Below are 26,831 nucleotides of genomic sequence, written 5' to 3' on the forward strand. Positions count from 1 at the left end.
CAAAATATTTAAAACAGTGTGGATATTAAGAAATTGTGGTTTTTTCACATGGCGCTCCCAGCTGTGTGCGCTAGAACATATGGTAATCGCAGCACAGCGGTGGTCTATTTAATTCTTTTTGTCTATGATATGTAGTTAAAACAGCATGCAAAATTCTTTACCTCCTTTTAAATATGAGTAATCATAAGGTTAACATGAGAAACTCAGGAGTCACTGGGGCGGAGCCTGAAAGGATTTTTGAGATAAGAATATGTTAATCGGGAATGTGATCTATCATCATACAAAATTTCAACCCAATCCAAACAGTAGTTAATGCGTGATTGAACTTCAAACAAACACACAAACTTTCACATTTATAATATTAGTGTGATAATGTATAAGTTCCATTATTATGAGAATAAATTTGCTGTGTAGAATAATAATTCTGTTGAATATATCAATGGGTAAAAAAGATACAGAGTTTCAATGGTATCAAATAAACTTTAATACATAAATAATTTGTTGAACTTTTAAACAAAGCAGACTAGACATAACGATGGTATGGCAAAAATAAAATCACAAATGAATGTCTTTTATACATAGTTATCTTAAGTAAAAACTAAATCAGTAACTAAACTCTACATAACAAACTACTAATTCAAATATAACAAAATAAATTTGGCCATTAATTCAAATACTCTACATTAGAGTGTTCATGTTCCTGAAGCTAGAAACATCTAAAATATATTCTATTCCTCAAATCTGGGAATAACTGATTTACTAAGTCTTCAAAAAGGTTGGTGAACCCTGCTTGGTACTCAATGTAACTTGTGGATAATTTTGTTAGTTTCCGTAACTTTTAATTAGGTTGACAAACATACCGGAGAACCCATATGTACAGGTTAAGTTTGCAAGGCGCGTTTGGCAAGATTTCTCTGGGTAACTCTGTCCAAAAATTTGGACAACCATTTAGACGATTATTATAGGTTACCGGTTTTTACAAGATAACCAAGTTTTTAAGTTTTAAACTCAGGGGCGGCTCCAGGAATAATTTTTTGGGTAGGCCTGACAACGATAATCAAGAAAGGGTTTGATCGGGGGACGGGAGGTTTGAACGGGGGACGGGAGGTTTGAACGGCTTTCCCACAAAAAGAGGGGAATTTTAAAATTTAAATGCAAAAGAATTTGTTTGAATGCTCTCCCTTTACAAATGATTAAATTTCTTTATTTATTTATAATTTTGAAATATCTACCAAAATTTTGGGTAGGCACTGGCCTACCCTCTGAAGCCGCCCCTGTTTAAACTTGATGAAAAACGCAAATAAGTTCTGAAATATTAATCGTATACAATAAAATTACAATAATAAAATAATGTACTAGGTAACTTTCAATAAATTGATTTTTGTAAAACATTAAAAACAGTGTATGTGTATGGTGTATACTAATAATAAACAAACCTTTCTTTGGTGAAATAAAGTGCTGTTAAAAATTTTAGTGTAGTGACTTATAAAACAAAATAAAAGATATACAAACCTTAACTAATATTAACACAAAGCTAAACTAACATACACAAGCATTGTAATGATCAGTCAATGATCGGTGATGTACAAAAACATGTAAACTTAAAAGATATAGGAAAATTATTTTTACAAGTGATATTGAGTCTGTGATGTTGCTACAGGATTTTTCTATAAGTGACGTATCAAAGATGTATAAAACTATAGCTAAAATATACAACCATACAAAATATGCGTAAAATACAGGATGGTTTAAAATTGATATCATGGTTTCAACACTATATAAAACCTATTATCAAACTTACAGTATGAATAAAATGTTACTAAGGAAAGATCAGCACAACAGTTTTGAAAGGATGGCGCTGTGGGTTGTCTTCCTTAAAAATCAAGCGTCTACAAAAAGAGATAAGGAGTTTCTTTCGATTCCTGGCAAGGCAAAGGGCAGTTGTCAGTCACTTCTTCTATGGGGGGCCAATTTTTAATTGGGACCACAAGGTGTCAATTTGGAAAGGGTTACACCCTATATCGGTGTAGGTGGTCTCGTTTAACCATAATAAAGGTGCCAAAAAGAAAAATTACCATTTAAATTCCCAAAAAGGCAGTCTTGTTTTTAGGGGGTCAAATCCTGACTAAAGGGCACTCCCTCTCTAGCTGTGTTGCCCCTAAAAGATGCACTAACAAAAATTTACCATTTCATTTGAATCTCAAGAGATTTGTTGTCCAAACCCTTAGATTCAATAACAAGAAACACTTCAAACCACATTAATAAAATCACAGAACGTGTATAATACTTTTTGGGAGAGTTGATTTTCCCTCACATTGGTTTTTTGCTAGCATAGACTCACCACATAACGGTGGGATGAATCTAGAATGATAGTGGATGAAGCAACGAATACAGGCTACTGAAGCTAGATAAGATTTGTTCTATCTTGCTTGGCGAAGACTGTATCGCAATGGAGACTTTAATTTATGGACAACCCTGGTATACTTGGAGTTTATAAAGAATCAAATAGACATGCTGCCACACTAGCTGAAAAATAATTGATGTAGACACTGCAGATTCTGTAGTGTATCTCTGAAATAATTATTCAAGAGTAACTCAATAAACAATACTCAGTACATAATTATTTGCTTATTGTCTTAAATTTAGACCCTATGAGACAATATAATAACAAATAGAACACTTAAAAGCCTTTAGGCAAAATTGTTTGTGTTGATTTTTCATTCAATCTTTTAGTGATAAAGTGTTGAAATTCTGTTATTCATTTTTAAACACCGTTTACTGTATTTGAGGGTTTAAGTCTTACTTTTACAGTGAATCACGGTTTGGGTAATAGCTTCTTCCTCATAAGGAAATTTGTTAACAATTTATGTTGCAGTCTTGCACGTTTCTTGTACAGAGCCTTTGGTAACTAGATTAACAATGTTTATCTATAAAAGGCTACAGTTAGCTACTTCTACATAGGTAAATTTTCTAAAATATATTCGTATTCAAGTCTTATAAAAATTTGCCCACCCTTTGGAAACTAGACAAATGAGTTTTACCTAATATAAAAATTGGTATAACTGGCTGATCCAAGACAAAATTTCTAAAATTATCAACCATACATACAAATGTACAGTATTCAAAGATAACCTAACAATCGTGGATGACTGATAGATAAGGTTAGTCACTGAAAAAAGTCAGTCTCATAAAATTCACATTCATAATAAATGATTTTGCTACCTGATGGTGCATTACTAGTGCGCTCAATAGTTTAAAATTATTGCAATTGCTATGATATAACAATATAGTAGGTACATCATTAGCATACAATTACAAATTATAACATTTGGTATCTTGGTAATAGGAAACAATGTTTTACAACAAAAACAAGTAAATTCTTTTCACAGTAACAGCCACATTGAGGGATGAAGTTACTTTTGTGAAGAACAAAAGGGAACACAAGCAGCAGTAGATACTGCCTCAAAAAACTTAAAAATAAAAATGGATCAGAAAGAAGATCTGTAAATCATAATGGATTAGTAGTGGTCTGTAGATATATTGTATGGTGGTTTTAATTATTTGATTGTTCTTGTAAAACTTCATACACCTTTATACTTTGTCATGACAGTTTTTAGAGAAGTAGTTTTGAAAGGTACTCAACAAGTTATATTTTGGTTGATAAAATTCAGTTTTTGGATAGAAAAAACTGACTATAAAATTTTACAGGATCTATACTAAAAAAACCAGGCAGACTTTGAAATACCGGACAATATAGCACTTGTGAGGGCAACTCTATGATGTCAAAAGATACCAAGAGGCCTAATTGTCTACAAAGTTCTGTGTCTTAGCCGATAAAATTAAGTAGCCTAAATTATATAGAAATATACATTCCATTTCCATGTCTAAGTTGCCGCCAGTTTAAACAAATCAAAATGGTCTTAGATTAATTGAGTCACTGACAGATTGTGCTGATATAAATAATTACTGATAACTGTAGGATATGCAGAGTTTTTAACCAAGTCAAGTGATAAGACAATTTAATATAAGCTCTGTGGCATATTTTATGTCATTTAACTATCTCAGTAAAGTAGTTGCTTATTCAACTATATCCTTTTTTGAATAAAAATTGGCAACAGCTGGCTCATTTAGATAGGATCAGGATGTCTACTTCAGTATTCAATAAATAGTCAATGGTTGTATCACAATCACAGTTACACTATACAGTTTTAGGCTATGGCAAAGTTTAGAGTCAAACCTTAATAAATCATTAGCGAGTTTTTGCATCCCTGTAAAAATCACGTTTAAGTTTAACGCTATCAAAATAGAGCTGATGTGTTGTATTTTCTAATGCTTAGATGTTAGGATTGTTTAATATGGTTGCGAATTGATTTTGTAGCTATGGAGGACTAATTTGTTGTAGTTATATCATAGTAATAAGTTGTAGTTAACTTTATCAGGTTCAGGAGCTACAACTGATCAAGGTTCTATGGGTTTTTACATACAACTTCTTTTAATAACGATATTTCATCATTTAGGGTGAATCTCAAACTGGTTTTCTATATTGAAGAAAATCTAAGCAAAAATTGAATAACGCTTTAAAAATAAACTGAGCATAAACGTCCAACTTAGGTTATGTTTAATTATTTACACTTATCAGCTGGTTTTTAACGATACGATAAAACACTACCTTAAATCCCGTGAAATATCGGGCCTGCTATACGTTATTGAGCTCGGTAAACGCTAATCACTAAAAAATAACGTTTAACACTTAGCGTATTTAGTTAACGTATGTTGCAAAAACTCTCTATTATCATAGAATTGCTTCACAACCCATCATTTGATTTTCGGTTTTATAACAAGAGACACAAACTTTGCAGTATTTTGGAGCCTATTATGAACAAATAGCAGTTAGTGAACAATTAAAATGTTTGACAACAAACTGCTTTGTTCAAACATTGCTTAGACAAAGACAATTTTAAAGGATAAACTTGGAACACAGTTTGGCATATACCTTGTATGATTCAGTAACTAAATAACACCTGAGAAAGGTCAAATATCACCAGAGTTGGTGTAAAGCCTGTATCATCTGTAGCAGTGAGTGAGACGGTATCGCAGAATGTAGTAAGTTACAACTTTGACTATGAGGTAGAGAGATGCTATAACTGAAAGACAGACCCAGTAGTTGGCTTCATGCATGGACAGTTGCTTCAAAAACTTCTCTGGAGCTCGGAAATGGCAATAGTCTACTGAACAGGGAATTTTGTCCCTGTCGTAACTGAAACATTGAGATAAAAGTTTACGTTGGACGAGGCTCAGAAACTATTATACTGTATAGCATTAAAGAAAATTAAGAGACATTTTCCAAAAAGGAATATTATGCGATCATTCCTCATCATTGAAGACTAATTCAACATTGAATTTGAAATAGAATATACATATATGAATCATTACAATTAAGGCAGTGAGTGAAACATCTTATAATTTATAAATAATGTTTGTTTAAGAGTGTAGTGGGTTTTAAAATTTATTTCTCACATCATTGAAGACTAGTTCGATAGGTATTTTATTTTTAATAGTTAACTTTTACATCTGCCATATTGGCATGAACGTAATTTTCTGTAACATGAGTGCGGGGTGTTGTTGGCTACTACTTTTATTTCTAAGTAATTTTTTAGAGAAACGCAGTTTCATCATTTCATAAATTTTTATTACGTAATATACGTTTCTTCATAAAACTTTTGTGTAAAAATGCAAGAAACATTATTTGAAGTGGTATTTCAAAACAATTCAGAGATTATATGTGGATGTCAAAGAGGTTTCCTTTTTTTATACTGCTGCCAAAGAACAGCTGACAAAGTTATTGTCAGAATAGTGCTTAGGATATTTAAATCCGTCCTTGACAGTGAAGCTTTGTTACTGACAGAGACAATTTTTTCCTTTAGCCAGGACCACTATAAATGTATTTAATACTTTACCAAACCAATCCAAAATTTAATGTGCAGCATTGTTTAGAGCTTATTAAAGATTACAGTATTATATGATGAATTTTTTTTAAGTTTCTTGTATAAGTTATCAATAATTTTACCGTACTGCAGCTAATTTTACAATCACTATCAAGTTATTTCTATAAACTTTCTTGTTGACAAAGAGACCAGAAACCAACTTCTTATTATGTAGTGTGACGAAAAGACTAAGTAATGTATAAGAAACATTACAATGAAGGCAGTGAGTGCATCATCTTACAATTTCTAAGTAATGTTTAAGAGTGTAGGCCAACAAACGTACCCGTATATAGCTTGCATGAGCCCCTCTATAGCATACTTGAGGTAACTGATGTGAAACAACCACTGCAAGTAGTGAGGAGCGTCTGGCAAGAGCAGGAAAAACCCTGAGAATATCAGCCAAGGCAAAATTGCCAACGGTCCGAAGATCACACCCAGCTGAAACAAAAAGTAAATAGTTTTTCAAAACCAACAAGTTATCTACAGTTACCGTTCGTAAAAAGTCACAGAATTGTTAAAAAGGGAAGTAGTAAATCTTCTACAAAAACAAACACTACCTAAGAAATATGCCCAATGAGATTTCATGGTAAAATATATTTCAATTGTATTGAATTTCAAAGTTTTACTACTATTTTTTGCAGAAATATAATATGAATATACAACTGGGCAGTTTATTAATCAAAATCTTGTGGTTAGCTTTCAAATATATGTTTCATTTCAATAGGTTTATTCAATGAAATGAGTGGTTTGATATAATGGAAGATTTTTTTCCTTTATTCTAAATTCTTTACAAGGACCATTAGGTGATATAAGTTACAATTGATTTTGAGTAAAGTAAAATCCTGACATTGACTACAGGATGAGGAAAGGAAATGTGTTTGAATAGAACCATTTGCTGGGATTGTTATTGCTTACCTGCCATTATTTTTTTCAAAAACATGTGTGAAATGGACTATGGAGTTCATTTTGGTTCCATGAGAAATGGCAGGAATAGTCCAATCCGAATTTAAAAAAATCAAACTGTAAGAACTCACCTTGACTGACAGCGTGGCTCCCACCAACACACCGACAGCTTGAGAGAACAGGGTGACAGTGATGAACATGAGCAGTAACATGTTGAACCTGAACATCTCCAGGGGTTGTTCAGACATCACATACACTATGATACAGTATATGGACGTACACACCACCTTGAGAACACACCATTAATAGTAATAAGTTGGTTGCAATTTTTTTCGGTTTGATTTTTAATTTATCAGACAGTTAGTTTCGGTTTCAAATACAGTAGATAGAACGACCACACACTTATATTTTAGCCTTAGTCACACTAGTTATAGGTTGTTTTGTGTAATTTGCTGTTGGTAATGATAGATTTTATGATTTTTTTATAGAAAAGTTTTTATTTTAATGATAGTATTTTTCTTTATTATTAGGACTTGGTGTTGGATTTATTTAAGATATGTTTGAAATAGTGTGAACACCTAGAGCAAAAGTGATCTGCAAGCTTAAGTGATTTCCAGTTCTTCATATTGGTGAATGGCGGTCGACTTTAACTTTTTTGACCATATTTCATCAATCGTGTGAAATACAGAGGTTGTGTTTGAACAAAAGTTAAAGAACACAAAGAAATACATCTTTTTAGTAGTGACAATATTCACCCTATCTCTAACGGTTATTGAAGAGAATTGAAATTATTATTTAATTTAAATTCCCATGTTATTCTTATGGAGAATAAGTAAACTGTTGTAGTTTGCTCGTTTGTGGGTATATTTCAATTGGCAAATTTATTTATTTTGTACTAAGCTTAATATTTTACTAAAAACACAATTTATTACCCTCCATCATGTAGCAGCAAACCTAGGTATTCACTAAACCTAATGTTATTTAAATAGATTTAATTTAAAATCCAATCAGGCAAATGGCAAGTAGCTTAGTCTGCATGTTTGCTGCTCAAGTATATTTTATAGATGTTTTTAGATAAAATTTTTCAAATTTACTTATTTATGCTTCCCGCCAATGCTCTTGCTACGTCCCTGCTGAAATGGCAAGCATACTAAGGTAGATATTTTAAGCCAAGTGTGAACGAAGTTGAGTATAGGATGAGTGGCGTGATCTTGTAGTTTTGTTAGTGACTAAAAGCCGACATGTTTCTTAGACACAGCTGGTTATTAATAGCCCATACAGCCAGTGGCAACTAATGGACACTAGATAACATAGGCAGGTACATTTTCATTGATATTGGGGTCTACATCTGCCAAATTTGAAATTCCAATATAAAATTATGTATTATTTCAACCAGGATCTCATCTAAGTATAATAGAATAAACTCAAATATTTTTAGCACTCACCTGTATTGGTATATCAGTCACAGTCAATGCTATATAGTAGGATTTGAGGGAGTACCAACGGTTGAAGTGTTCTCGAACTATAATCGGCATTTCCAAAGGAACTGTAAACCAATCATTTAATTTAGTTAATGTGTAATAAAATCTGCTGTTTAGTAATACAAAGCGTCCATCTAGCAATCATTCAGTGGTCAGTGTAGAAGATTGGTACTTCTAATATTAACTGAAATTGCTGAGCCTAATTCCTTCTAAATAGACACTACAAGAAAAAAAATAAACTATACACCCAACAGTTTTACTTGACTATAATACTAGCTTAGCTAATGGTAATAAATTACAAATACATAAAATACACTTACAAGAAATGATCATGGTTGAGAGGGCAGTATACATGAGGAACATCAGAGAGAAAAATAACAACCGGAAGTTGTCAAAGACAAAGGCAGCGTCATTTCCGATGCCTAAGTAGAAGAAACCCAGCAGAGATCCAACAGCAAGATGGATACCGATGCGGAAATTTGTGTAGAACTAAAACACAAATCAACATCTTGTATCATTCCCATAAATACCAAAGGAGTTTAGGCTTCAATTAAAATATGGTGTAGATATGACTAAAATACTGAATTTCACACTGCTATGATTTACCTTGTCCCGAGAGATTATTTTGAGCATTCTCAGCACAAGAACTGAAAAGTGGCTGAAGCAAGAGCCTGAGTAGGAACTGATCTTCACCTCTCCTTTATCTTGCTGGCAGTCCAAGCTGTGACCTGTAAATGTAAAAACAATAGAGGACAATTTAAAAAAAAAAAAAAAAAACATTGATGTATTTGTTTATCCACGCTTAACTAACTTTGCCCCAAATATGTGTGATTTAGAAGAATATACATACATAGTGGTATAAGTTTCTAAAGGTTCAGGCTTTTGTTGGTTTTTACAAGAGTCCTAAAGCCTACAGACAAACATACTTATGGCAATGGTGATAAAGCATACAAAAAAACAAACAAGAGTAGCAAATTTAAAACATACCACTGGTCTGCAAAGCTGTCCTCCTCCAGTCCTTACTTTTACCGTTGTTGATTTTGTCTACTAATTTGTCCATGTAAGGGCCATACTCCCCCACTGACACATCCAGAACTGAAAACAAACATATACCCTTAAAACATTTACTTATACGTAAAAAATGAGCAGGGAAGGACTTCACAGAGCTTGACTTCAAAAGGTTGTTAATACTTGTGCGTTTGAATTTATGTAGGTGAAAAAGTTTACCTTTTATAGAATTTTAGTTTAAACACATAGTCCAGTGGCTGAGTGAGATACAGACTTCTAAAATATCTACAACAAAATCCTTTGCATATTAAATCTGGTTTCTGGTCTAGCATGTCAAACATACATTACCAACTCACCGTGGTCAGCTAGATTGTGATACTCTGGACATGCGAGACCGAGGTCATCAAGGAATGCCGTCAGTCCCTTGGTGCCACCCTGGTAGACACAGCAGCCCCCGGCTATCACATACACGTGGTCTAACAGGTCAAACATGGACGCTGACGGCTGATGTAGCGTACACACGATGTTGTAGCCACTTGCTGTCAGCTGTTTTAGATACTGAAGACACTTCTTGGCAGTGAAGTAGTCTAGCCCACTGCAACACCAATTTTACTAACTCATATCTACTCTTACGTAATGTGGCTAAGTAATGTTTTAAAATAAACAGATTTTTTCAAATGTTAGTCAATAATAAATATACAGTTATGTAGATTTTGCATAGTGTGAAATCAGGGATTTTTATAGCATAATGGGATACTAGGAACTCTAATAGCATGTTACAGCAATATACAATTTAATAAGTTAAGTGTACAACTGAATACACAGAAAAAAGTCATATTATTAAGCAAGCACTATTTCTGTAATTAATTTACTTAAGTTTCCTTTTAGTGGGTTCAAGACTAAAGGCCAATGAGAAAGTCTCTCACCTCGTGGGTTCATCAAAGAACATCAACGGAGGGTTGTTGACGAGTTCCAAAGCAATAGCTAGCCTCTTCTTCTCTCCGCCTGACAGAGTTCTCGTGAGGGAGTCTGACTTGTGAGACAGATGCAACGTTATCAAGATATCCTCAACCTGGCCAACAAATGGATGAGTTATACTTGCCAGGGTAGGAAGTTTGTAAAACAATCGATCAGAGAAGACATTATATCAAAATGCCAATATTACTAGCAACATGGAAATGAGAATCCGAGGAGGAAAGCTATAATTACTGACCTTTTTCTGTCATGAGGAAGTTGTCATATAAATCCTTGAGCTTAAGAAGGGTTACCAACTATCATTATTGATGGTACTTGCACGATTGTAAATAGATATTTTGCAGAGTGCCACAGGATAGCACAACATAAGATGAATTGGCAAGGGTACCATAAAATAATAGGTTCAGATAGATTGTAGATTGTGTCAATCAGGATGGTGTGTATTAAAAGATTAGAGAAAGGCTCCCAAAAACACTGAGAGTCACACCACTAGATGCTAGATGTATTAAAATAATCCAACAGCATTCAACAGTTGAAACAACAGTCAGCAATCTGACACATACTTTCTCCCATTAGCTTGTCTACAAGGGCAAGCAGTGGGAGTAACTATGTTATTTTATAAAACTCAAAGAGTAACAAAAAGTCTTAAACACAATGCCCACAATACATAATAAAAAATGAAAATTGAAATTGCTTACAATAGCAAGTTTTTCCTCGAGTGTGTAGTCATTGCCCAATTTCAGATGGGCCGAGGTGACCATCGCTTCTGTGACAGTTAGCAGCGGCTGTAGGTTGCAGTCCTGCATGATGTATGCCACTTGCTTGCGGGATTGGCGCAGATCTCTAGCGCAGCCATTGTGTTCAATTTGGCCCGTAAAATCTAGTCTGGGGACAAAAAATGCACAGACTAAGTAGAGTCAGTTGGAACTACAACAGTGATTAAATGAAGAATTACTCATAAGCTTATAACCTATAAACACTTTCGATTCTTTTACTTAAGCAGCGTTTTTTGAGGCCACTGCCTCAGAGTATTTCAATTTAAACGAGGCCTCAGAGTATTCCAATTAACACGAGGTAGGTCAACCGGCTTCCCGTGAATGCGACTTTGAAGCTAGGTACCAGTTGCTGTTAAACTCTGCAAAAAAATTGGACAAAACTTGTCTTTCTTTTAATCAATCTGTCTAACATTCTTCACAAAAAAATTAATAAAATTAGAATTATTCTTAAGTGACTAGGAAATCTACAAATTAATAGATACATAAGCAAAACAAAATGGGTATGAAAATTAGTTTTTAGATTAGTTTTTATAGTGTAGAATGTGACAATCGCGTTTGAACACATAATTAAAATATACAAGGAAAAATTTAAAAACAGAAATAAGCTCATTAATGAACAAGTAAATTTTGACTCCAGTTGCACTTATCGGTAGCCAATAGTATATAAGGGACACTATTGAGATTCTTGTCATTTGCCTATTGGGCCTGATTTTAGTCCAATCAAAATCGAGCACCACTTACCATCTTTTATATGTATTTACTGTCTAGTGAGTCAACATAATAAGTGTAAATACATTATTACAAATTTTATTAGACGTATAGCGGTGTATTTTTTTTCAATATATTACTTACGAATATCCAGACAAGATGTCCAATAGAGAACTTTTACCAGAACCTGACGGTCCAATGATTCCTGTAAGTTCATAAGCTCGAAAGTCTCCAGATATCGCCTTTAAGATTGTCTTTCGCTCTAAACAAATAAAAAATAAATTGTTACAGAATAAATTATCAAAATATCTGATATGTCTTTGAAACTAATCCATGCGCTTGTTTATAGGGTAAATGGCATAGTGTAAAATGCAATACATAGTTATATTTAGAGATGTCTGATAGCAATTGCTGTTTTGGTATTTAAAAAATATATATATTTAATAGTGTTTTAAGAATGGAAGATTGTTGTATCAGACAAATTTTATATTCTTAATAGTTTTTAAGGAGGGTTGAACAACACAAATCAAAAAGTGCCCTTTACCTAAACCGGGCATAAGATCTTGATATTGTATTTAGCTGATATAGCCCAGTCAAATTAATGTAATCAAAAAACAAAAAATGGTATAGTTTTGCAAATTGGCTTAAAATGTCAGTTAAGGCTTCTACTTTATCATACTAAAAGTCCCCTAACGTGAGACTTAAGCTTTAGCCGCCATCTTGGATTTTAGGTACAATTTTCTGTTTTTTCTAAATTTTCTCATAAAGTATTAATATTTTATATACCGCATGCAATTACAAAATTAAAGTACACAAAATTTGCTACAAAAGTTGTATTTACAGTTTTCTTGTAATCCCAACTGTTTTAGAGAAATATGTACTTAAATATGTAATTTTAATTATTTTTAGGTACAACTTTTTAGTTTTTCTAAAATATCTCAAAAACTAATAATATTTGACATAGCATATATAATTGCAAAGTTGAAGTACACAAATTTTACTACAGTACAAAAATTGTGTTTACATATGTTTAGTAACTGCGTCCGTTTTAGAAATATATGCACATTAATATGATAATTTAATTTGTTTATTATTTTACCCTGTATCTGGGCTATTAAATAGTATATAGAAACTTTCTGTTATAAGTTAAAAATTATAATCATTGCACACTTATACGGTATCCCTTAATTAAATATAATTTACCCTCTAATGCCATTTGTTGGTTCAAAACAGTTTTAGATTTAACGTTTGTCAACCTTTCTTTTTAATTTTACTATCCGTCATACCCGTGTTTCGCAACGGGAAGAGAACGCTAAAGAGAATAGCTATTAAGTTCCATAGATCTGCTGTATGTAGATTTTAGACGTTTAGTAATTCACTAAAAGTATTAACTTGCTAATCCGTTTCCTAAACATTATTTTTGGGTAAATAAACCATACAATCACAATAGATTATTAAAGTCAATAAGTCAATGAATTATGCACTTAACTAATAAAACGCCTTATTCGCACAAAATGTCTCATTCGCACACTATCAAAAATTATTTATTAAATAAAAAAATATATACATAGGTATATAGCTGTAAAATATCCAACTTTGAATTCTACGTTTTCATTTTGTGTCACAGCTTTTTGTTGTTGCTCGGTCTAAATGAGCTGTTGTCATAAATTTAAACAATTAATAGTGTTGAAACCTATTGGTAAACCTTCTAACTTTGTAATGTTATTGAGCATCACAGAATCAAATTGTTTAGTTTAAAAATCTGTTCAGATTGTTTAATTCCATTTAAATATGAGTACTCATAAGGTTAACATGGGAAACTCCAGAGCCACTGGTGTGGAGCCGTTTGGACGGATCTTTTTTCGCGATTTTGATATTCGAGCTTAAAGAAAGGACGAATAGCAATCCTGATGATTACGTCCGACACATTTGATACGTAGATTTACTTCGTCCCCCAACTTTTATGCCTATTCTTAGCTGTTTCCTGCACTTTATATTTCATATCCAAGTTCCGCACCATATAAACTTTGCGTCTCTTCTCCAAAAGCTTATTTTTCATCCTCAAAGTGTGACAACAATATAAGCACTTTGTTTGAAAATCAAATTATACCTGTGATGATCGCAGTGTTGTGCTCGAGGTTTCTTTATGAGGAAGTGTACTATCCTTGGTTTTGGCTGCAGCAATAGATGATGGGCTGATGATATATGTTTTAAGGCAGTATGTATGGACATATTATAATCTTTCCTTTCTTCGCTTGCTTTTACTAATCCTGCCAAACCTTTCGCACCAACTTTAATACAACTCTCGCCGCCCACTGTACATTGATCACAAATATCACATTTCAATGATTCACTTATTTCCATTTTTTTGAAAATAATCTATTATATTATTAAAGTTATACAATCAAATTTTATGTAAATGGTTAAGGCCATAAACCAAATAAAAATATAGGCATATGGCACATCACAATGAAGGTCAGAGTGTGTAAATTTGCCAAAAAGTATTGGTATGAACGAATTCTCTTAGGGCTCTGCCCCACAGGCTGATTTTCAATATGTTATATTATTTAAGTGATGCAATCTAATTTTATTATAAATGGTTGAGACCATTAATCAATTAAAAGTATAAGGTTATGACCCATCAAAATAAAGCTCAGAGTGTGTAGATTTGCCAAAAAATATTGGTATGTACGAACTCTCTTAGGGCTCTGCCCCACAGGCCGATTTTCAAGATTATTAATGGGATACAATTAAATTGTATGCAAATGGTTAACATCATTAACCAAATAAAGAGTCATCCAAGAGGTTGCACGGATTTTAAACAGGTCGTTGTAAAAGAGACCGGTACAACCGTACCCACCTCAAGCAACCTCAGGACGCAAGGTATGACGGTCCCGGTGCTTTTAACATTATGATGAGAATTTCTCGAACTTGGACCATTTATATGAAAATAAAGGCAAAATTAATTAGATGGAGGCTTCTGAATTGTACACCCGTGGAATTCGAGGGTAGAACCTCTTATTTGCATATAATTTCAGTGTAAATATACATCCTAAACAACACAAGAGACTAACTGACAGATGATAACTAACAGATGATTAAATGTAAAAATGTAAAAACCAACTAATGTGTAATTAATTGTCGTCAACAGGGTTGTTAACTTCATATAGCAAAAAGAAATACTTAGTACTCTATAAATAATAATAATAATAATAATAATAATGATGGTCAACCACCCCTAAAACTATTAATATACAATAATGTGTATAACTATTGTAAAAAATTGGCACCAGAGGGTGATTTATATCATAACATAAAGTTTATATAATATACTCTTTGATAGCCCACATGCAGGGCTAAATGACAAACAAATTAAATAATTATCATATTAATGTGCATATATTTCTCAAACGGAACACAGTTACTGAACAGTATTAAACACACGTTTTGTAGTAAAATTTGTGTACTTCAACTTTGCAATTATATATGCTATGTCAAATATTATTAGTTTATGAGATATTTTAGAAAAACTAAAAAGTTGTACCTAAAAATAATTAAAATTACATATTTAAGTACATATTTCTCTAAAACAGTTGGGATTACAAGAAAACTGTAAATACAACTTTTGTAGCAAATTTTGTGTACTTTAATTTTGTAATTGCATGCGGTGTATAAAATATTAATACTTTATGAGAAAATTTAGAAAAAACAGAAAATTGTACCTAAAATCCAAGATGGCGGCGAAAGCTCAAGTCTCACGTTAGGGGACTTTTAGTATGATAAAGTAGAAGCCTTAACTGACATTTTAACCCAATTTCCAAAACTATACCATTTTTTGTTTTTCTTTATGAATTTTAAAGCTAATTTGACTGGGCTAATACATAAGAATGAGAAATTATAACTAGGCTATGTTTAATCTATATTTATAAAAGAGGAAGTTTGTATATATATATCCTATACTCTAATACGAGCAATGTTTGCTTGTATGTATGTATGTATGTATGTATGCTTGCTTGCACCAAGATCTCGGAAACGGTTCCGACGATTTTCTTCAATTGTTGTAAATAGTTTATTTCTGGCCTAAATCCTATACTCTTAATACGAGCAATGTTTGCTTGTATGTATGTATGTATGTATGTATGTATGCTTGCTTGCACCAAGATCTCGGAAACGGTTCCGACGATTTTCTTCAATTGTTGTAAATAGTTTATTTCTGGCCTAAATCCTATACTCTAATACAAGCGATGTTTGCTTGTATGTATGTATGTATGTATGCTTGCTTGCACCAAGATCTCGGAAACGGTTCCGACGATTTTCTTCAATTGTTGTAAATAGTTTATTTCTGGCCTAAAAACGAGTTTACTGCAGTTAGAACTGCCAACAAAAATCTAATTACGTAGAAAAATGAAAATGAAAATCACATTTTTTTAACATTAGTTTTATGGGTTGCTAGGTAGGTTGTCTGAATTAAATAACAAGTAAAAAGTAAACAAAAGACTTGAAGTTGTAGCATGTGTTCATAATAAGCCAACTACCCACAGTATACTAGCAAATTACAAATACAGTACAAAAGGATAAACATAAACTATTAGCAAAAATTATACTGTAGATTACTCGATACACTGTAGTCAAGGGTAGCAGTGAGAAGTCTGGGATCTGTTTATGACAATTAGTTTAAGGTATCTGCAATCTGCAATCCTAAAATGCTATGGGAAGGGAAGGAAACAGGTCCGCGACGGAGGAAGTGGTAAAGGAAGTAGTAAAGACAATCATAAAATGCTATGGGAATAGAGGGATACAGGTCCGTGACGTAGGGAGTGATGAAGGAAGTAGTCAAGGCAAGTAGTCAGGAGTGTGGGAACTGTTTATGACGATTAGATTAAGGTATCTGCAATCCTAAAATGCTATGAGAAGGGAGGGAAACAGGTCCGTGATGTAGGAAGTGGTGAAGGAAATAGTCAAGGTGAGCTGTCTGGAGCGTTGGAACTGTTTATGATGATTAGATTAAGGTATTTTCAATCCTAAAATGCTACGGAAAGGGAGGAAAACAGGTCCGCGACGTAGGAAGTGGTGAAGGAAGTAGTCAAGGCGAGTAGTCCTGAGTGTGGAAACTGTTTATTACGATTAGATTAAGGTATCTGCAATCCTAAAATGCTATGGGAAGGGAGGGAAACAGGTCCGTGACGTAGGAAGTGGTGAAGGAAGTAGTCAAGGCAAACTGTCTGGAGCGTGGGAACTGTTTATGATGATTAGATTAAGGTATTTGCAATCCTAAAATGCTATAGAAAGGGAGGAAAAAAGGTCCGTGACGTAGGAAGTGGTGAAAGAAGTAGTCAAAGCGAGTAGTCGAGAGTTTCGGAACTGCTTATGACGATTAGATTAAGGTATCTGCAATCCTAAAATGCTATGGGAAGGGAGGGAAACAGGTCCGCGACGTAGGAAGTGGTGAGGGAAGTAGTCAAGGCAAGTAGTCCGGAGTGTGGGAACTGTTTATGACGATTAGATTAAGGTATCTGCAATCCTAAAATGCTATGGGAAGGAAGGAAAAAAGGTCCGCGACGTAGGAAGTGGTGAAGGAAGTAGTCAAGGCGAGCTGTCCGGAGTGTGGGAACTGTTTATGATGATAAGATTAAGGTATCTGCAATCCTAAAATGCTATGGGAAGGCAGGAAAAAAGGTCCGCGACGTAAGAAGTGGTGAAGGAAGTAGTCAAGGTGAGCTGTCCGGAGTGTGGGAACTGTTTATGACGATTAGATAAGGGTATTGACAATACTAAAATGCTATGAGAAGGGAGGGAAACAGGTCCGTGATGTAGGAAGTGGTGAAGGAAATAGTCAAGGTGAGCTGTCTGGAGCGTTGGAACTGTTTATGATGATTAGATTAAGGTATTTGCAATCCTAAAATGCTATAGAAAGGGAGGAAAAAAGGTCCGTGACGTAGGAAGTGGTGAAAGAAGTAGTCAAAGCGAGTAGTCTGGAGTTTCGGAACTGCTTATGACGATTAGATTAAGGTATCTGCAATCCTAAAATGCTGTGGGAAGGGAGGAAAACAGGTCCGCGACGTAGGAAGTGGTGAAGGAAGTAGTCAAGGCAAACTGTCTGGAGCGTGGGAACTGTTTATGATGATTAGATTAAGGTATTTGCAATCCTAAAATGCTATAGAAAGGGAGGAAAAAAGGTCCGTGACGTAGGAAGTGGTGAAAGAAGTAGTCAAAGCGAGTAGTCCAGAGTTTCGGAACTGCTTATGACTATTAGATTAAGGTATCTGCAATCCTAAAATGCTATGGGAAGGGAGGGAAACAGGTCCGCGACGTAGGAAGTGGTGAGGGAAGTAGTCAAGGCAAGTAGTCCGGAGTGTGGGAACTGTTTATGAATATTAGATTAAGGTATCTGCAATCCTAAAATGCTATGGGAAGGAAGGAAAAAAGGTCCGCGACATAGGGAGTGATGAAGGAAGTAGTCAAGGCAAGTAGTCCGGAGTGTGGGAACTGTTTATGATGATTAGATTAAGGTATCTGCAATCCTAAAATGCTATGAGAAGGGAGGGAAACAGGTCCGTGATGTAGGAAGTGGTGAAGGAAATAGTCAAGGTGAGCTGTCTGGAGCGTTGGAACTGTTTATGATGATTAGATTAAGGTATTTTCAATCCTAAAATTCTACGGAAAGGGAGGAAAACAGGTCCGCGACGTAGGAAGTGGTGAAGGAAGTAGTCAAGGCGAGTAGTCCTGAGTGTGGAAACTGTTTATTACGATTAGATTAAGGTATCTGCAATCCTAAAATGCTATGGGAAGGGAGGGAAACAGGTCCGTGACGTAGGAAGTGGTGAAGGAAGTAGTCAAGGCAAACTGTCTGGAGCGTGGGAACTGTTTATGATGATTAGATTAAGGTATTTGCAATCCTAAAATGCTATAGAAAGGGAGGAAAAAAGGTCCGTGACGTAGGAAGTGGTGAAAGAAGTAGTCAAAGCGAGTAGTCGAGAGTTTCGGAACTGCTTATGACGATTAGATTAAGGTATCTGCAATCCTAAAATGCTATGGGAAGGGAGGGAAACAGGTCCGCGACGTAGGAAGTGGTGAGGGAAGTAGTCAAGGCAAGTAGTCCGGAGTGTGGGAACTGTTTATGACGATTAGATTAAGGTATCTGCAATCCTAAAATGCTATGGGAAGGAAGGAAAAAAGGTCCGTGACGTAGGAAGTGGTGAAGGAAGTAGTCAAGGCGAGCTGTCCGGAGTGTGGGAACTGTTTATGACGATAAGATTAAGGTATCTGCAATCCTAAAATGCTATGGGAAGGCAGGAAAAAAGGTCCGCGACGTAGGAAGTGGTGAAGGAAGTAGTCAAGGTGAGCTGTCCGGAGTGTGGGAACTGTTTATGACGATAAGATTAAGGTATCTGCAATCCTAAAATGCTATGGGAAGGCAGGAAAAAAGGTCCGCGACGTAGGAAGTGGTGAAGGAAGTAGTCAAGGTGAGCTGTCCGGAGTGTGGGAACTGTTTATGACGATTAGATAAGGGTATGGACAATACTAAAATGCTATGAGAAGGGAGGGAAACAGGTCCGTGATGTAGGAAGTGGTGAAGGAAATAGTCAAGGTGAGCTGTCTGGAGCGTTGGAACTGTTTATGATGATTAGATTAAGGTATTTTCAATCCTAAAATGCTACGGAAAGGGAGGAAAACAGGTCCGCGACGTAGGAAGTGGTGAAGGAAGTAGTCAAGGCGAGTAGTCCTGAGTGTGGAAACTGTTTATTACGATTAGATTAAGGTATCTGCAATCCTAAAATGCTATGGGAAGGGAGGGAAACAGGTCCGTGACGTAGGAAGTGGTGAAGGAAGTAGTCAAGGCAAACTGTCTGGAGCGTGGGAACTGTTAATGATGATTAGATTAAGGTATCTGCAATCCTAAAATGCTATAGAAAGGGAGGAAAAAAGGTCCGTGACGTAGGAAATGGTGTAGGACGTAGTAAAGGCGAGCCGAGTGTAGTTTGGGAATGGATTTATGTATCTCCAATACAGTACTAAGACTGCTTTCAGAGAGGACTAATGATTTCCCCCGAGCAAAGCTCGGTCCCCAGGTACTGTATATATATTTGAACGTTATGGACTCCGAAATCGCACGACAGATTGTAATGAAACTTTTAGGCATTATTAAGCATTATTAAAGGAAGGTTTGTGTGAAATTTGGTGCAGATCCGTCAAAAGGGCTTCGCCCCAGTGGCTCTGGAGTTTCCCATGTTGAGTACTTATATTTAAATGGAATTAAAGAATCTTAACAACTGGTTCAACTAAACAATTTGAATCTGTGATGTTCAATAGCATTAAAAAGTTAATAGGCTTACCAACAGGGTGCAGCACTATTTTTTTAAATTCACGACAACAGCTAATTTGCAACTAAAAGGTGAGTGAGCGTATCGAACGAACTTCAACCTGGGGGCGAGTTAGCGTAGTGAAAGAATTAAACCTGAAGGCAAGTGAGCGCAGTGAATGAGCTCCAACCTAAAGATGAGTAAGCATAGCTAAGGAACTTCAACCAGGACGTGATTGAGCGATCCGAATGAGCTCATCTTGAAAATGAAGGAGCATTTGACATAAAACCACATTAGGACAGGACGACGTCTGTCGGGCCAGCTAGTCTATGATAAAAATGTTGTAAGAACTAATGAATTTTCATTTGTTTTCAATGTAGGGAAGACCGCTTTTTAAATTTAAGTAAAATTGTGCAGACAATAATTACTCAGGCAGATAATTGTACAGCTATTTAATATTGCATAACCACTGTATGTTGGCTTGTAATAAAAGCTTAGGCTTTCTATTAGTGGTTTTGGCATCATACTTTTTCAAACATTAACCATCGATTACAATTTACCAAAAACTATTTGAGTGACTCTCTAAATCTACCTACAAAAAAACTATTGATTTTTTTTATGTTCAACACACTTCAAATCAAATCAAAACATCTTTATTTTCCTTACATGTACTTTTAAGCTGTAAAAACAGTTTAGTTTTTTGTATATTATATTTCTACTTTAGTCAAACGGTTTTATTGACCACCGACCGGCACTAAAACTTTTTCTCGGCCTAAATTTGACCACCGCGCGGAGTTGGGCTATCCCCCCGTAAATAATTGATTGATTGATAATTGAAACTAAATAAGTTAACAAACAATTACTGATAAATACAAAACTTCAAAATTGTTTATTTCAATGGAAGGTGTTACACTGTTACAGTAAACTGAGTAAAACACTTGAAAGGCAGAAATAACCTTCATTCTATGACCTTGAAGTCATTGAGCAATTAATCATAGTTCATTGACATTAAGTAACAGTTACAGACTAGCATCAGAGTTTATTCCACTACAGAGTAGTAATGTTAACTAACTTATTTTTATTCGAAAACTAAACCAGCTATTCGTAATAAGCCGACGTTTTAACTAGTTTTTTAATAGAGATGATTCAGAAATGTTACTGTCAATAACAATGTTTAATTGTATATTCTGCATTATTGTTTTCTTTGGAATCAAATATTTTTGATTTTATTTTATAACAAGGACCTTAAGTTAAGTTAATGGAGACGTTTTTTGTTTACGATTTAACACTAAAATACTCCTCAACATGCAAAAACAAAAATGTATTTACAATTTACTGCTGAATGTCAAATAAGTCCAACGAGATATTTGAAGTAAATGTGGGGTTTAAGAACAAGCTTTGTGAAGTGTTTCACAAAGTTCACAGTTTCACAAGTTCACAAGTTTCACAGTTTGTAGTATCTCTAAGACTGAATAACAAAGTCAAACACTTTATGGTTTTTCATATTTAGCATAATGATTAGGAGGGATGCTACCCTACAATAAAATGTGTGAGTCATTGTTAGACAATTTTTGCAGGGGTCCAAACAAATGTAAATTTAAGCTGATTGCTGAACAGTGTAAAGTCTGAATATGAGTGATGTGAGTCATCAAGTCAACAACAAACCTTTCAACAAAAGTAATTGTTTGTAGCCTGTCAGTGTCAGCTATCTTATCTACTGTTGGCATTAGTCCATTAGATGACTTTGTGGAAGCCAATAACTATTGTTTGGAATCAGAATCTCATAACAAAACAGTGCTAAAGTAAAGGCCTAGTTTGCAATTTTAAGTAACCTCATAAGGAAATAATTTCAAGATAGAATAAAACTATAAAAATTTGTTTTAAAAGTTAGGGAAATCAAGAGATTTTTTTTAAAGTAGACACATTAACTTAAGATAAATGATAAGATAGTTAAGCTATTATCAGTTTAGGACTATCATCTGTTTACTTCTGGAAAGCTCAAGGTCACATGTTTCAAAGATAGAAAGGACAAAACAGATTATTTTCCTTTTAGCGAATTTCCCATACAGGGAATAAGCTATTACCGTAGGTCTCATGGTAAGACCTGGACCTGGACCGATTTACTTTTTCGCTTTGATGTCCCTAGAGGCCAAAAACACCATCCGTTCAAATTCATATTTATATATATATATGTCGGTTAGCACGATATAACTCGAGCAAAAACAAGCCGATTTTGATGAAATTTGGCACAAACGTGTAAACCTACATTTAAATTGCGTTTTAATCAGACTATGAGACCGGGGGGTTTATGGGGTAGACATTGATTTTTCCCTTTTTTAGCTTGAGGGAAATACAAAATTTTCCAAATTCTCTTCAAACCATTTTAAAGAGCTAAAAAAATCAGTATATTGAAGTGTTTTGTGCAGTTATCAGTTAAATAGAAAATCTTAAAAATTTAAATTCCTGTGTTATTATTATGGAGAATAAGTAACCTGTTGTAGTTTGCTTATAAATGGATATATGTTGATCAAACCTGGCCAATTTCTTTATTTTATACTAAGCTATTAATATTTTACAAAAAAACACAGTCAGTCAGTCAGTGTACCGGTCCGCACAATGATGTACAGTAATCACTTTTGTTTAGGCCGGCCAAAAAGTATAATTTTTCAATGTTACGTGTAAATATAAATGTTTCGTGTGTCAGTGTATGTGTATATGTGTACTTCAACTTTGACCAATGCTATAAACAGTAATTAACAAGACAGAAAATTTGACAATGGGGCTGTTGGCCCCGAAACTATAGTCATTTTAAAAGACGACTTGGATTGAGGACGTATACAAGGTATTTAACCTATTATTATTAAAAAAACACACTTTATTGCTCCATTCCGATATTGGGTAGCAGCAAACCTAGGTAACCTAGGTACTCGTCAAACCTAAGTTATTTAAATAGATTTAGGTGAGGATGAAATCAGGCAAATGGAAATTCCCTTAATCTGCAGGTTTGCTACGGCAGGGTATATTATATTTTAGTCAAAATTAAAATCTATCTTATAAAGCCAAACCAGTTTCAATTGAACATTTACACTCTGCAGATGAATCTCTCAAATGGCAACTCTACTCTGTTGAACTAAATGCATAAAATATAAACTACCCAAACATCAATACTTGGCCACTAACTTCAGCATGTTAATGTCTCTCAAGTAGTAATACAAGTAGTTGTATGAAGAGTTTGTAGCTTTATTCCACAGTTATCAAAGATAACAAGCCCTCAGGAGGATTTAAATTAGAATTAATGATTAACATTGGAAGGTTGAGAGATTGTAGAGAGGTTACAGGGTAACAGATAAAAACTAATACAGTAATAGATTTGTACTTGTTCAACGAATAAAACTTTAAACAAATTATACTATTTTAAGGTTTGTTTAAAAAAACCAGGCTTGAGTTCTATTATTTGCTTTGCCATTATAAATATTATTATTTAATTACTCTTGTTTCAAACAAACAGTATTGATGACCATACAATGTTGTTGCCTATAAATATTGATTTCTAATGCATGCAGATACCGTACTCATAAAAAGTGTTAAGAAATAAATTATTACGACTAACGAATTACGAGATTTGCATATTGCAGAAACCATAGAGAAGTAGTGTAAAGTCCTGTAACATTTATAATAATAATAATATCACTTTATTGTCATAAAACATTTCACATTTCCAGCAAAGCTGGTGAAACAGATGACATTGTCATTTCTTAGCTAACAAAAATAAAAAAATAAATCTAAGAATTAAAATTAAAATTAAACTAGTCACTTTTTAAAAAACTATCATTTAAATACTCTTCTATTGTATAGTACTTATCTATGAGTAACTAACTTATGAAACGAGCATGAACTTTCAAATCTGGTAAGTTTATGTTGTGCCAGAAATATAGGCCTACTTGTGATGAGCAAGTACGAGCTCGATAACAAATCACTGATAGAAATCTGCCATGAGTAGTTTAATTGAAATCCATTTTTGAATTGGTAACTGGAATTTATTTAGACTAGGCCTGCTTCATATGTATTAAATAAAATCATTTAATGTCACAAAACTTTAGTTAAGCCTGGTTTTTTACGGGTTTAGTAAGAGATAGGCAGTAAGTTGCTGAATTGACTACGCCAAAGTAACTTACAGTTACTTCTAACAGTTTTTTGTTCACACAGATTTGAAACTGCTTAAATGAGCACCGTTTGCGGGCTGGTTTAAAACAAAGCCATTATTTAGCTTACCTTGAAAGTCTACTTATATGGTACAATAGTAGGTACCACACCCGCTAAAAGTACTTAAAATCTATGCTACAAAGCTCCGACTTAGCTTAGATTTTTAATTAATTTCTGCTAAAACCATTCTCAGAATAGGGCACAAAATAATAATTAAGAGAGAAAATCTAATGGCCTAAGTTATTTTTTTTTCTTTATCAGATTTTGAGTATTAATAAATTAAGGGGAATACATTGTTGGATTATGTTTCATTATTACTAGGTCTATTTGTGCTGATTAAATACATCTTGTTTAGGCCCAACTATAATCCGCAGCCTAATGATTGTTCAAGCTAAATACAATATAGTTTTATTTAACCTGACAGCAACGTTGCAAAAATGTTACAGGTGCATCACACGCAGGACGAACTTACATAGGCCTAATTGTTTTCATAGCCCCCTAGAGACCTATTTGTTGTGATTTTCTGAGTTAAAAGAGAGGTTAAATAAGCTTATTTTAAGTTGAGACTGATTTATTTCTTTGATGGTTGGATCCACAATCAAACTTTGACATCCAACTCTAAGTATTGAAGGTACGGTAACGTAACTTATTATCAAACAATATAAGTACAGTATCGATTTAATCGAACCAAACTTAGCCTAACCAAAACTCTAAGGTTCGGTTAATCTATATCAATTCAATTGCAACAATTGTTACTTACTGAAATTGAGCCAGATATCATCTGTTTTACCGGATCCACTTAAATAAAACCATTTGTTTTTGTACTGTACTTTGAATCCTAATTTTCAAAGAGTAGATAACTTAGGCCTAAGTTTACCTAGCCTAGGCTATAAGTCGAGAAAAATTCTGAAAACGTATTGCACACATTTGGTTGATTCTTGACAAAAAAAGGATCTCCAAAAATCGTGTTTAAATGTTAAACTTACCTCGGGTACAGTTTCTTAACTGGGCTAATATGCTAATATCGATTGAAACTGTCGATTCGATTAGTAAACTTTCATGCGATTTTTTCACCATCAGCAAGTTTGGTTGGTTAGGTTAGGTTATGATAGTTAATTTTTATAATAGATATATTAAAAAATATCGATTATTAATCAATATTTTCAATTCGATAGTTTCAATCGATATTAGTATAGCTCAGTTAAGACTCTGTACCCCTTACCTCTTTTTATGGGAAATCCTCGATCACTAAGAGTCCATGAAGTAACAGTGTAATTAATGTCACTAAAATTAATACTAATATTGCTTGGTTTTCTTAATTTCAATAACAGTTTACTATCACAACTTGGTGTCTGATCTAATATTGATCCTGAAGAATCATTAAACTCCGATAAATCATTTAACTGAATAGGGGACGGATCAATGGCTTCTCTGGACATCTTAGAATATTTAATGAAAGAACACTATGAGAATTAAAAATAGCTTATTTCAATTTTAGATCTTAAAACACAATACAAATCCATCCTTATCACTCAACTAGCCTAAGACACGTTCAAAATCAAAACAAACATCTTTCAGACGACACTATCCTAATCAGGTAAACATACTAAACAAAGAGCAGCGATTGGAGACTGTGGAAGCAAAGAGTACGTTTGCGATTGGCTATTGCGCTCTGACTGGGAGCCATTTGGTAACAGATAACAGATGTTTTCAAGGCTGCAATGTTGCCAACAGTACCACACCTAACAACACTCTTGTGTTTTATCGTTTTATACCTTTAAACGGGACTATAAACACATAATACAAATCTGTTCAATTGAGGATCCTGGTTAGTGTGAGAATAAAAGTGAACAATACAGTACTTTGTTTGGGGCACCTCCACAGAGATTTTTACTTCTAAATTGTAATATTCACTCGCATTGAATGTCCCATAGCCCATTGCCTCTTTACAGCCCCGAAGAACTAGGCAACGAGCCACATTTTAGCCATTGCCACAGTGTAATAAGTAAGTACAGCCATAGACTAAAGAGTATGTTTTATCTATGGTAAAGCCCTAAGCTAAGGTAATGCCTAAGTAAGGTCCTGCGAAAAGTAAATAGTTTTTTGAATGTTTGAAACTGGGTCCAGCTCACTGAGCTATAATTCTAACTGGAGGTAGCACTGAATGTCAAAGATGCGTGTCGCCAGCCGCCATGTTTGCGTGAGGTGTGAGTTTATAAGGAGCCATGTTATTGGATAAAAAAACTCACTGCTATGAAACCTAGTTATAGAAGCCATGTTATTGTTATGATAAGAAAACTCGCTGCTACCAACCTAAAGCCCCCCACACACTACCAGACCAGACCTCCAGACCAGACCGTCTGGTCTGGCGTCTGGCACTTGTCTTATCGTGTGTGGGGCTGTCTGCAGACCGATTTTCTCGGACCAGACTGTCTGCGTGTCTGATGGTTGAACCCTCAGACCACAGACGGTCTGAGGTTCCCCCACCACCAT

General features: G+C 34.4%; 1 protein-coding gene across 1 annotated transcript; it reads right to left on the minus strand.

The window, feature by feature from the left end:
- Window positions 1-479: 479 nt before the first annotated feature.
- Window positions 480-26,831, minus strand: LOC128985180 (ATP-binding cassette subfamily G member 4-like). Its single transcript, XM_054404563.1, has 13 exons — window positions 26,683-26,831; window positions 25,561-25,769; window positions 11,980-12,097; window positions 11,050-11,236; window positions 10,303-10,448; window positions 9,733-9,971; window positions 9,356-9,463; window positions 8,975-9,096; window positions 8,689-8,857; window positions 8,333-8,433; window positions 7,019-7,174; window positions 6,268-6,422; window positions 480-5,257 (listed from the first exon to the last, which is right to left on the minus strand). Exons 1-13 carry the CDS (start codon window positions 26,829-26,831, stop codon window positions 5,065-5,067), a joined length of 2,052 nt encoding a protein of 683 aa, XP_054260538.1. The 3' UTR covers window positions 480-5,064.

This window comes from Macrosteles quadrilineatus, unplaced genomic scaffold (assembly GCF_028750875.1).
Source record: "Macrosteles quadrilineatus isolate MER2022 unplaced genomic scaffold, UCM_ALF_1.0 Scaffold_2__2_contigs__length_208266976, whole genome shotgun sequence".
In the NCBI taxonomy this organism is placed as follows: domain Eukaryota; kingdom Metazoa; phylum Arthropoda; class Insecta; order Hemiptera; family Cicadellidae; genus Macrosteles; species Macrosteles quadrilineatus.

What these genes read in the sequence shown, in the direction of transcription:
- LOC128985180 (XM_054404563.1), bottom strand. Translation starts at nt 26,831, where the DNA reads ATGGTGGTGGGGGAACCTCAGACCGTCTGTGGTCTGAGGGTTCAACCA. An exon ending in GACAGCTTTGCAGACCAGTG is followed by an intron (nt 9,097 to 9,355) that starts GTATGTTTTAAA and finishes TTACATTTACAG; the next exon opens with GTCACAGCTTGGACTGCCAG. An exon ending in CTCATGCAAGCTATATACGG is followed by an intron (nt 5,258 to 6,267) that starts GTACGTTTGTTG and finishes TCAATGTTTCAG; the next exon opens with TTACGACAGGGACAAAATTC.